At 45.4% G+C, this 13,440-nt stretch overlaps 2 protein-coding genes across 2 annotated transcripts in view; one reads left to right on the plus strand and one right to left on the minus strand.

Moving 5' to 3' along the window:
* The window catches only part of snd1 (staphylococcal nuclease and tudor domain containing 1), a 104,621-nt gene that overhangs the window by 39,261 nt on the left and 51,920 nt on the right, over positions 1–13,440 (plus strand). The window lies entirely within an intron of this gene.
* lrrc4.1 (leucine rich repeat containing 4.1) lies at positions 7,890–13,436 on the minus strand. Its single transcript, XM_061761952.1, is given in 2 exon segments — positions 7,890–9,741; positions 9,743–13,436. Coding segments are annotated over 2 exon segments (2,847 nt in total). The 5' UTR covers positions 11,819–13,436; the 3' UTR covers positions 7,890–8,970.

Here is a 13,440-nt window from a genome sequence, read left to right on the forward strand (position 1 = left end):
GTTGGTTGCTTCACCCTTTTTAAATCAAATTTGAAGACGTTTCCTGCCCTATCACGCGTCACTTGTTAGTCTGTGTTGCTAAGAAATGGGAAAAAAGATTTATCTGAGCATCTGTGCGTCGCATCGACCATGTTTTATTCAACGTAGTCCGTCTGGATCTAACTCAATATAGTTCTGTCGTCAGCTGACATTTAGACTAATTCCATTCTTGCTCTGGATTCTTGTATCGCCAATGAACTCGCTTGTACCCGGACGTCTCAACAAATAAAAAATGATGTCATACATTTGTCATAGTGCTTTTTGCTAATACAGCACATTAATACAGCACAATGACTACAACGCACCTCCACGCCGGCGTAACAGGTTGCTGATGTCGACTGCACAGCTGTCACAATGTGACCAATGCTGTTGAACACGGCTTGCATAAAACCTTGAACCACCGACAGGCAAAGGTGTAACATACTCGCCGATTACTGCACATTCATCTCTTTTGTGTCGCATGAATCAAATGGAGACAAAGTCAGAAGCGAGAGTTAGTCCTGGTTGTTTTTGTCTGCTGTCATCGCCAACATTAGGATGTTTAATGATTAATCGTGACTCCAACAGTAAAATTAAACATGGCCCACATGAAAAGGTTAGGAGTTTAAAATTTTCATTTTGAAAAGTGGCCCACTATTTATTTATTTTTAACATTTAAAAGATGTAACACAATTTGACCTCACATTGGTTTTTTAGCATGTTTCATAAACACAAAGTGAAGTGCCCCCCTCTCTTTCTTCCCTTCTTTCTTGATATGGCTCTCATTGGAAAAAGTTTGGGCATCCCTTAACTCAACTTTGATCTAAGATGGTTGTAGCTGTAGTCTGTGCTATGGGCGAGTTATTTTGCTATGTGTTGCACTAACATTTAACAGTAGAAATGCAAAAAACTGCCTACTGAATATCTTGTGAAAACAGCTTGAGTCTGTTTTTTCCAATACTGAATGCCAGGCCTTTGTTGTTTGCTTATCAGCATCCGGCCCCTGTCAAGAAGAGACCCCCACTGACCCACCACCCCCATTATGTCTTCCATTTCTAACCCCTTTGTCCCATGTTTTCATACTTTTTATTATCTATGCGCACCCGCGAGCTTGACAGATAAGAATAAATAATAATGAAGTCTGCGACGAGGAAAGATTTTAAAGGCGGTAATCCTTGACCAGCTTAGCACAGCATCCCTGTCCTCAATCCTGCGCCCATCTCAGCATCTCCTTTCCTTTCTTTATAAGACGTGGCTGCTATCTCGACAACTGTGTCAGGGATCAGCAACTCTCCGTCCCGACCCCAAAGCCCCGCCCGCCATCTTCCAACCGCTCGTTCCCTGTGTTTTCCCAGAGGAGAGCCTGGAACATAAAGAGAAGGAGAAGCCTGGCAAAGTCTTTTCACAAATAAAAAAACATCAGGAGATTGGGTTGTGAGCTTTGAATTCAAATAATGATAACAGCGGCAGTGGGAGACAGTCTGGAGAGATGCGCATGTGGGCTATAGAAATGTGCCTTCTTTAAAAACCCCTTCGGCTGGCTCAGTGCACAGGGGTGTATGCATGGGTGGTGCCATGAAACGCTGGCAGGGGCACTGTGCCGCAAAGACCTACATTTAATTGTGGTCATCGCCACTTTCATCAATCGACACTTCGTGGAATCCAGACTAATTTGCTTCCGACGTTACAGTGAAATTCGATTCAACTGCAGCCAAGGTTTTGCGAGCTTATCGTGGTTCTTCCATGATGCCCACCGTCCGTAAAGCTCTTAAAAACCCGACACTCTTGCCCACACGGCCAACAATCGCTGAGCAACTCGTTATGACGATACTGCCATAGTTTTCCAACAATATACCGACCGAGTGATAAACAATCTGTCAGAAGTGACAGATGAAGGGAATTATTTTATTATAAAAATAAAGTCAGATGAACATCAGGTGTGTGTCCAGATACTAGGGGTGTTACAACGTAGTCAGATTTTTCATTTCATTTTTTTTAACGCTACAGCATAACTTTGTATAGAACTTTTTTCATATTTAGAATAATTCAGATTTTATAAGAACGTTTTCAAAAAGCACATTTTGGATAATATGGAGAGCCACCAAATGACATGATAAAGTCAGACAGTGACAATATTTGATGTAGTTGTATTGCAAATGATAAGCTATAATGATTAATTGTATTTTTGTATCCCTACTCACTTCCATATATTTGCCACCGTATTGTTCATCTGCCACTTCGGCACCAGTTTCACCACATTTGGTGGAGGAGTGACTCTCAAAGCGCGCACAGCAAGTTATCTCCTGGAACAATACTAATGGACGCATGTACTGCTGTGAGCAAACAGTTTGTGGCTGCGCTGCCAAGCGAGTGGGAGGCCAAGCGCTTGCCAAGTCTACTCTCCTGCTCCCCCCCCCCCCCCCCCGCCCCCCAACAGTTGATTCTGTTTTCGGTGTCGACATCTTTATAAAATCATCTGCTCTGTGCCGGCCCGCCCCGATGGAGCGCTTGTCCCTTCAGGAAAATTGGCTCATTCAAAGAATGTGGGCTTTTATACTCTGAAAAGGGCCGCGGCTCGCTTCAGACAGAAGATTGCCTGAGCGGCTGCGTTAAAGGGTTATTTCAGGATTCGCTTTATTTTTTTTTTTTACTGAGTCATGCAACGCTAACTTACGCAAACTTTGGGTTGTAAGAAAAAAAAAAAAAAAAAAGTATAACCACTCTTTCAAAAACCCTCTTTCATGGAGTTCATCAGTAATTCATCAGACTACATTTTCTTGGTAAAATTCGTATTTTTGACAGATTTCTTCAAATGATTTTATATGCTTAAATTTGATGTACCATTGATGATTTTCTGGTCTTATCCAGAGTTTCCCAAATTTATAGCATGTTGCTTTTTATAGAAATGTATCACAGGCACCTCAAAAACTACATGAATCATTTTGCGAAACAAAGCCCACCAATTTTCCCGGATCTTTCCGGATTACTTTTGTCTTCGGAAATTTAATTGATTCCCTTCCTCCCCTTGCTTTTAGTCCTCCCTACATATCGGCTTTAAGACATCTAACAAGTCTTTGCAGTTCAATTATTATTTTTTTCACCCGCTGAAGACTCTTTGATGCAGAAGTCCCTTTGAGGTTTTAAAATATGAAACTTTTAGCGTAGTCTGTTTCGAGGTAGCAGTATGTCCATTATCACATTTCAGAAACAGATACAGAAAAACATTAAATTAGAGGTAACTCATGAATACGAAATTCCAGTGCTACTTTTCCAACAAAACCGTTCCAGCAATTGCGCAATATTGAATATAATGGAAGAAAACCACCTACGATAGATGACTTGATGTACCTTTCCAGTTGTATCAATAAAGGACAACTGTATCAATACTTTGCTCCAGCTCTTATGCAGATGCTACTTAATAATAAATATTGATTCGACAACTCGTTCAGCCTTGATACGCTCTTATTTACATGCGTTTGCCGCAGCGCCTGAATAATTTTCTGCCCTGACATGCAAATTTGCGAGTGATCCAACGCAGCCCGTTGCCTCTTTCATGTTGACATTGCCTTTCATCCCTTGCCGTGCTCAGCATAGCATAGATAGCGCTAACACGGTCAACCTTCTAAGTCGAGCTGGTGCCACGCGACTATTAGAACCTATCCAAAGTGTCAAGATTTCGCTTGCTTTTTTGCCCTTGTGTTGCTCGGTCCTGCTCACACGGAAAATCCTAAATAACGTGGATTTGTCGATTCGTTTTCTGTGCTCTTTTTTTTTTTTTTTTTTTTTTACCTGCTGCCTTTTCCTCAACATCTGCAGAAATGCAGGGAGCCATTTTATCACCCCAATTCCACCCCTGCTCAATCCCCCAAATGTCTGCAGCCAGACATTTATTCCTCTGTGAGAAAAGATGAAATCCCCCCAGAACAGTCGTCTAGAACTCTTCCGGCTCACTCAACGGAAAACAAATCTCCTTATTTCTTCCCCCGCAAACATATAATACACAAAGTTGAACAGCATTCTTTGAGCTCGTTACTCCAAGTTTTTTTAATTGGTAGTGGCACAAAAAAGATGTGAGGCTACTTGTGTCCACTGAGTTGTATTTTTAGCCCCGTGGTTATGATTTCTAATGGGCAATAAATCTAAAAAGAAATGCAGTGAAGTTTACAGCCAATAACTTTCTTTTTTTCCCCCCACGCCCCGCTTGTGTGTTTGTGTCTTAATCAGCGTTACCCCCCTCTCGCTTCCGCACATATGCCCCATTTGCCGCTCTCTCTCGCTTGCTGGGTGTGATTTATGATGCAAACTTGGCCTCAGCCCGCCGGACGGCCTCGTAAAAAGAGAGCGCCCAACCCTCCCATCGTCTCTGGTCTGGTCTGATATACACAAAGAACAGCTGGTTGCTGCTCAACTGCTCACAACTGCAGTAATATTAATCGTTTTCAGCAGATGATAAAGAATATATTATTGTGATTGTTGTTATATTGTCTGTCTACATGTGTTGCTACCACTTGTGGTCTGTTGCTTGAACGCGGCGACATCAATGCTACTTGTTGGCCCATCTGTGGCGTTTTGCATTGTGTGTTGGCATTAAGCTAGGAGACATTCCTAATGCAAAGTTATGCTGTTTTAAAGACACATTGGAACACGGCGTAATCATTAGCCTATGCTAACACCGTAGTAGTCAAAATTACAGTAAATATTTGGATGACAAAAATAGCCATAAATATTAAACCTTAAAATATAAAACACTCAATACGACAACTGAAGGTGTCTTCTTGTGCTTCGTGACGACTTATTCTTGCGCCGCGCAGCAAACCTGTTCGTATCGCACCATTCGTAACCTTGAAACTTATGTTGGAACCATAATACTGTCACCAGGGTGCCGCGATTGTACGAAACAATATCCCGACATGCATTCTTCTGAACGCCGTCCGGGGCCTTCGTTTGACATGAGGACCAAAGCGCACTCGCTGGATGGCCCTGACTCATGTTGACTCACTACGCAACACGCTCGCAGGCCTGCTCAGAATAGCCTGCTGCACTAGCAGACTGGCCAGTCACAGTGTACGTGCTCTCGCCCTTAAACATAGTCAGGAGCCGTGTGCCGAGTGTCGTCCGATTGTCGAGATGCTCGTTTTGGGTCTTTGCTTGCTCGCTTACTTACCAGCTCTTTTTTTATGCATGGCAACATTGAAACAGGCACTTAAAATGCTGATTATTCCAATATTTGAAGCATGCCGCTGTAGTCGGTGCACTCCCCTCACACAATCTTAAAAATACCCCATAGTAACCCATCATTTTGTGAAAATAATTTGAATGTATAACTAATTATTACACTAGACCGCCATTACACATTTCTTTTAGCGCACCCCATGGAAGGTGCTCGCGTACACTCAGGATTTGGGAAATGTTGTTCAAAGCTGTTACACTTAATTTTATTCACTCCTTGAGGGTGCTCGCATACCCCCACCACCTCATTTTGCCAACCCTTTTTTAAAGTGGTCCTTAAAATTCATAAGTAGTACCGGTAAATGTCTAATTAGTATACCACAGCACTATTCCACTGTCCGCTGCACCCCCAAAGGCGCACGCACACCACAGAAACCCTGTTTTAAGCTGTCCTTGTAAAGAAAAAAAATCATTGAAAAAAACGCAATGTAAATGTGTAATTATTATAACAGCTCACCATTCCACTTTTTATCTGGCGCACCCCCATCACCAGACTTGGTTGTCATTTCTAATGTTTATTTGCTGCTATTGAAATGCTTTGAATTGTTAAATCGAGTCCTCGTCCACCAAAAGAAAATCACACGTGCAGGCGCATTCATTTTGCGAGTGATAGTCCCCCCCAGTCGTGTTTGTGCTGACCTCACGAACCTTCATATTCTCTCTGACCCCCCCCCCCCCCCCCCGTCCCATTCCTTAACTACTCCCAGTGGTCCTGTCCATTACTGGTATCAGCAGTTCACATCCACCACCTGCCCTCCCCCCTCCTCGCCATCCTCCTCCTCCCGTGGTGGCCACATGGCCCTGGCGTTCATATCCCCCGTTCCATCTGTAGCTGGCACTCTTGCATCACATTTGCGCCGCTCGCTTCCTTTTCCCTGGGCCGTTGCTCTCCCTTTTCTCCCTCCCTTTAGCTGCACCTGTTCTTTTTTCTTTTTTTTTTTTTTTTTTTTTTAAATAAATCATCTTTTTGCTCTTTGATCTTTTATCTCTACAGTTCCATTCATGTAACTTCATACATCCTCCATTTACTTCCTCTTTCATGATAGCTAATAAACAGACTGGATGAGAAGAGGATGGGAGGGGGAAAAAAAAAAAAAGAAACAGGAGGGAGAGATGGAGTGGAGTGTTTCCCAAGGAGACGTGCCCTTCAGTAACAGGCGAGCCCATTGGCTGACGGATGACCCCGCGGCAGCGTTAACTGATGAGTATGACAAGAGGCCTTTTATAGCGCACACATGAAAGGACGTCATGCTATCGTGAGCCGGAATGCGCTGATGCAATTTGCACATTGATCGTCATTTATGGTAACATGACCAGTTTGAGACCAATATACATACATGAACTAAACAATCGATTTACTTGAGCATGAGTCAGTGGAGAAAATGTTTGTATTCATTTATTTATTTAACTTTTTTAAATCTTGCCCCAGTGAAATGCTGACAGGCTGTGGCATTTGCCGAATGCGCTCAAATATTTAAAACGCAGGCTGACTCATCAACACAAAGCCAGAAACGGCGAGCAAAGACTTCGTCAATGTCACTGTAAGTGATTTTTGTTGGGCCGAGCGAGCGGATGCTGCACTGCGGTGGGCTTACAACCCCCACCTCTCTCCCCACAGTCCAATGACAATTATTAGTGGGAAGTGGAGCTCACATCTGACAACCTACTAATTAAGCCGCAGCCCTTTGGTATTAAAGCAGACCCCCCTCGGTGTTATTATCACGCGGTCCTCCACTGACGCCACAAGCCTTCCTGTGCCGGAACATCCAGTTCCTTCCTATTTTTCCCATTCTGACAGATGAGAACACAAACTCCCGAGTTCAAGTGCCATGCCACACAAACACACACATCACTCTCCCTCTCTCGGGATATTATTAAAGGCCCTAAGCTAACCACAACACTGTCTTTCACATTATAATGCGACGGGCGAGAGACTGCAGGTATGCCACCTCCACCCCTACTCCAAACACTCCATTCCTTGTCAGTCCGGTTATGTAAACTTGTCATCTACATACACTACTACTACAACCAGCAGTCTGAAATGCCCCATTTGATGCGTCTCTTGTTTATTTACTTTATCAACATTTATAGTGACAATTAAGTCTTCAGTAATATTCTGTCATCTTCCACGCGGATGTAGAGCACGGGTGTCCAAACGTTTACCACCATGCAGATAAATCAAAGAAAGTTAGATTGACTTTTGATGTTCTTTACCTATTTGTTTATCAAACATTTAAAAATTCATCAGGATATGGTCAGAAATTAGATATTGAAAGGAAAAGAATAGCCTCAAGTAAATCAGATTTTTGAGGTGTCTGCTCCCAGGAGATCCGCCCTTCTGAGGAAAGGAAAACAAAACCAAAGATGATCTCCACATTCAGACCCAAGACACTGAAACATTCTCACTCGCTTGTTTTATAGCTGTATTTTCTCTGTTTAAGTGGCCATTTAGCTTATCCTTCCTGCTGTTTTGGGAATGAATAAAACAAACTGCAGACCACCACGTATGTTGCATGTTATTGCACTTTGTCAGGCGCTAATCTGTGTAGCCACCTCCCCACCCACCCACCACACACACACACACACACACACACACACACACACACACACACACACATATCCCCTACCAATGCTGATTGATAAAGGCACAACAGCTGGCTGTGCAATGAAAAGTGCAATTGATCTATATTTTCCAGGCAAGAGGAGGTCTTTGCATTTCAGTCGCTTTCACCCCAATTTATCACCTTTTACTCGTTTATGTGCAATTACATCTGCTCTTAAATCCCTAACCATGGAAGAGGTTCGCCTCATCAGTCGCGGGTGAACAATTCAGTTATCGTTGCAATGATTGCCATTCATTCACCTTTGATTATATCATTGTACGATTCTAATAATTTGTTGACCAGCCTGATACAGCACTATGGCTTCAAGCTGTAATGTCAACAACGTAGTAATTGGGGGGTGGGGTGGGAATAGCAGCATGGGACCTCTGCGCTGTAAATTACAACGTCTTCCTCATTCAGCATACACAGGGTTAAAAGCAATACCGCTGCATCTTGCTGCAGTATCTACAGCAATTGGCTGATCTTTACAGAAACACACCAGGAGAACAGGAAACTACAGCATATTACCTTTGTTTGTTTGTTACAAAAATTCTTTTTATTGCATTTATAACATTTGCCACGGTACAAATTCTGAGTGCTTTTACAAGATAAACCTGTAAAGATCCATGTTGACTTTTTTTTTTTTTTTAGTTTTTTGTTAAAAGGACTTTTCTGTATAAATATTTCCCCTTATCACTGCATTCTCTGTAGCATGGTGTAAAAATCACACAGAATGCCCAAACCCCGTTGTCTCTTTTTTTTTTTTTTTTTTTTTTTTTTTTTAACACGACCCTCATTTGTCAAAGTCAAGACAGCCTCTTAAACAACGTATTATTTTAAATAGAAGTTACAAGTTAGAAAATAGTTTGATTTTCTTTTTAATATATGTTTCTCTGTCACCAGCCCATGGTAGTTTTAATGTGTCCATATATATATATATGTTTATTTATAAGCATGTACAACAAGAACTTGTCAGTCTTTGCGTCTGCTCTGTACAAAATAGTAGTTTCTGTCAATTTTTTTCATTGTGCATTCTATTGCATGATTTAATTGGGAAAAGGATAAGGGGTGTGGCTTGGGGGCAACAGCAGGGGCCTAAGGGTGGGCCATCTTAGCTTTTTTAAATCTGAGTCTCCTGTACTTTCTCCTTGGTATGAGTTTTAATGACAAAGGGCTCTGCCAATGCTGTGATGTTGCTGGGCAAGGTTCGAGGCAAAGAATTGCCCACGTTGTTCTCTGTCCATTTGGCCCCGTGGCCACTCGGTTTATAGGTGTTGTATTTCGGTTTCATGGTGCTGAAGTCCATTTTATGGGGGCTGTAGTCCACTTTGTGTGGACTGTAATCCATTTTAGGTCTCTGAGCATGGGGACTGAATCCCGATTTAAAGGCGCCGAAGTCCGCTTTGTGCGGACTCAAGTCTGTCTTGAAAACGTTATAAGGGTCCTTGGGTTTGTAGTTGCTGTCAGGTTTACATTTCTGGACACTGTAGTCCGTTTTGGGTTTCGGCTGAGTGCTGTAGCCAGGCTTGAATGGACTATAATCCGGTTTAGGTCTCGGATGAGTTCCAAAGTCGTGGTTCAAGGGGCTATGCTCAACCTTGTGTTTATACTGAGGGTTGTAGTCAGATCGTAATGGGCTGTAGTCATGTTTGGATTTTGGTTGGGTACTGTAATCTCTTTTAAACGGGCTGAAGTCAATCTTTTGCCTCGGATGAGTGCTGTAGTCTGATTTGAATGGGCTGTAGTCTGTTCTTGCTTTTGGATGAGTCCCAAAGTCTGGTTTGAATGGGCTGTTTTCTGCTTTGGGTTTGTGAGTGTTGTAGTCCTGTCTAAATGGGCTGTAGTCAAGCTTTGGTCTGTGCAGGCTAAAATCTGGTGTGGATTTGTGAGCTGCTGTAGTCTGGGACAGACTTGTGGCCATGGAAGTCCATGTTGGGCTTGTACGTCGTATACGCTGCTTTCGGCTTGTGAAGGGTGAAATCAGGCTGAGGTTTGTATTCAGCCTTTGGTTTGTGATAGCTGTAGTCCGTCTTGTGACTCAGATAGTCCAGTTTGTGTATGCTATTATGGTCCCTAATTTCAGGTAGCGTTAGAGCCGTCTCTTGAGCTGCAGAAGCTGGTGGCGGAAGGTCCTCTTCATCGACCTGGATGATCTCCACGGTTCGAGCAGCTGCCACGGTACTCCTCTGCTGGTGGCGCTTTCTCAGTTTGTAGAAGGCAATGAGCATCACGGCAGCCATCAGCGTTACTGCCACAAAGCAACCAATTATGATCTTGGTGGTTTTCATGACCTCATCCAGACTCGGACCAGATTTGCCAGGCCTGCCGGTGGCCCCTTTGAGTCCGGGCACGGCAGATGGCTTTGCCGCACCTGGTGGGCTGTCTGTGCTTTGTAGCAACACAGTTGGTGTGGAGATGAACACTGGCTGAAAGACAGAGGGTGAGGCAGTTGTGGTGGTTATTCCAAGGCCCAGACCTCCTCCCGGTACGCCGGCCACCGCCGTAGCAGCAGATGTGGTTGTGGTCTTCTTGGGTTTGGGCATCTCTGTGGTCGGGCCCAAGACCTCCACTGTCACAGTTGTGAAGTAGCTCAAGTTGGATGTGTTGAGCTCAGCTGCACTCACGTTGAGGTAGGCCGAAGCATTGGACTTCCCAGCTGCATTGGATACCATGCAGGTGTACGTGCCAGTGTCAATAGCTAGGACATTTGAGAAATTTAAGGTGCCGTCGTTGAGTACCGATATCCTCAGATGACTGGAGGCGTGAGTCAGGATAGTCCCATTAGGTAGGAGCCAGCGTACTGAAGACATCTGGGCTGTGCGACACCGAAGCTCAGCAACTCTCCCAGCTGAGATGTTAAAATCCCTTGGTGCATCCGCAATGAACGGAGCGGAACACTGCATTGCGGCCACCTCGCCTCGGTCTACCTCCACAAGCTGTCGACCTCTCATGTTGGCAGGTGAGTGGCAGCGTCCGCAGCAAGTTGAGTTTGTGGGGATGTATTCCCTTAGCCAGCGTGCCAACCATACAGCATCGCAGCCACAGTTCCAAGGATTATGATGGAGATGAAGCTCCACCAGGTACCTGAGCGGGGAGAACAGATCGTGGGGCACAGCGCTCAGGTTATTATGGGCAAGATTAAGCTCCACCAGTGACGGTAAGTCATCAAAGGCATTGCGTTCTATCACGGTTATCTGTGAGTTCATCACCCATAGCTTTTTCAGCGAGTTCAGGCCTTGAAAGGAGCTCGGCCTTATCACAGGGAAGTGATTTTCAGAGATCTCCAGCTCCTCCAGACCCTTGAGGGGACTCATGTTTGGCATATCCCCCCTGATGTTGCACATGCCCAAGTTGAGGTACTTGAGATTTTGTAGACCTTCAAAAGCTCCTTCTGAGATGTACTCCAGTTTCCGCAACTCGCCAAGGTCCAGTCGCATCAAGGATGGCACCCGGTTAAAGGCGTAGGAAGGAATGCTCTCAATGGGGTTGTTCCTCAGCCACAGTTCTCTTAGTTTTGACAGGTACTCAAAGGCCCCGCTGGGTACCACCGTCAGCCGGTTGTCAAACAGCTCTAGGGTGTTGAGGCTAGTAAGTCCATTAAACGCGCCCACCTCAACCTGCCGAATGGCATTCCGCCCAAGCTGGAGCACCTCAAGGTGGTGCAGGTGCCGGAATGAGTCAGCCTGCACCGCCTCAATGGCGTTTTCCATCAGATTGAGGTGTCGCGTGTTGGCTGGTATGCCCGGGGGCACGCGAGTGAGGCCCCGTCTTGTGCACACCACCTTCCCCTGCTGATTACTGCAAGAGCACTGTGGGGGACAGCCCTGGGGTCCTTGTGACGCCGCCGCCCCTAAGGCCAGGGAGGCACTGCTCCATGCTCGTGCCATCAGGAACACTACACAGAGTAGGGCGGCTTTCCTGGCACGATGCGCAGCTACCCTCCCCAGGAGACTCATGATGTGGCACATTCATAATTCAGCATCATCTGGGGGGCTGGTGGTGTGCGTGGGGGGGGGAGCTTTGGGTACAGGAAGAAGAGATGGTTAACTGGCTTTAGTAATACGGGGACCAGATTCAGTAGGGATAAAGAAACTGAAGATGGACAGGGGACATACTGGTATAGGAAGGAGACTTTTGACTATCTTTAGTTAATAATGTATTCCCATGATCTGTGCTTCGGGGTGTGGGGAATGGGAAGTGGGGGCTGGCTGTTCTGCAACATGTATGAGAAGGACATAGTAGTAAATTAAGCAACCAAAAGCCATATTACAAAGTCAAGAAGGGAGGGTGTTGCAAACTGATGCAAAGAGGGGTTGTAACACTAGACACCTACCTCAAATTAACATTACAGGTCCTTGAACTCGGATGTATAGCCTCCCACACAACGAGCTGTGGCACTAACTTGAGATGCACGTATATCCCCGAGCAGCAACAAAAGCCTTTTAACAACTGCCCTGCTAAACCAGGATGAGCCCTTTTTGTAAATCCATACATCCAATCCAAAAGATTCAAAGGCCCTTTATGATTTGTCTCTTGAGCAACAACAATAACAAAAAAAAAAAGATTGTACATAGGAATCCACTCAGGCTCCCAAAGAAGCGGTGCTCCACTGCTGGCTTCTGGCAGTCAGCTCCTCTTGCCTTGCTTGTCCTTGGAATCGGACAGTTGATCCTCTAGATGGACACCTTATCCAGGTTTCCATAGCACTGGTCTTTTGACACGATTGTCCAAAAGAGTCAGATGGGACCAAACAAAAAGGCTGAAAGAGAATTCCACAGTCCCTTTTTGCAGCGTTCTTTGCTTGTTTGTTTGCGGTGCTCCGGAGGAGAGATTGACAACCCGGGGATTAAAAAAAGAAAAGAAAAAGAAAAAAGAAGCCCACCCCCCCACCTCCTCCTCTTTGTATTCCTGTGCCCACTTTTCAGTGGTCAATCATTTGCTCGGTTGGTCAGTTTGATAGCTCTTCTCTCTGTCCCTCTTCAATGTGGCATCGTTTCCACTTGATTTTTCCCCCCCCCCGTCTCTTTTCCTGCGCGCTCGGCAGGGGTTCACAAGGCTCGGCGCGGGTCCCGACTTTTTCCCGCCGTCCTTATCCCCACGTCTCCTCTCATCAAGTTGTCGCACACTGCGGCCGTGCGGCAAATTGCGGACGCACGCGCACCATCCCTGCCAAGCGCACAAAGCAGCAGCTGCAGCCTGCCTCCCGCGCACTTCCCAATAATCCGTCAATTTCTTCAGAGCGGGAGGGCGGGATGGAGGCTGCAAGTCGGAGAGGAGGGGGGAGCGTCCAAAGGAGTGGTGGTGTTGATCGTGGGTGGGGGGGTAAGTTCAGAAGGAGGAGGGGTGGTGCGCAGTTTCTCCTTTCTGTTCTTTTATCCTCTTGCCTTCCAGTCCTCTTTTTTCTTCTACTCAAACCACCCCTCCTTTTGTGGCGCCGATCAGCGCCTCCTCTCGGACGCGGTGTCCGACCAGGGGAGACAGCAGTGAGGCAGGCGAAGTGAGCGCAGGGTGCAAGAAGGGCTTCCAGGCGTGACGTTAACAGTAGCGTCGATGTGGAAAGGATGGGTTGTAGCAGCTAAAGAGAGAGAGT

This window comes from Phyllopteryx taeniolatus, chromosome 22, assembly GCF_024500385.1.
Source record: "Phyllopteryx taeniolatus isolate TA_2022b chromosome 22, UOR_Ptae_1.2, whole genome shotgun sequence".
In the NCBI taxonomy this organism is placed as follows: Eukaryota; Metazoa; Chordata; class Actinopteri; order Syngnathiformes; family Syngnathidae; genus Phyllopteryx; species Phyllopteryx taeniolatus.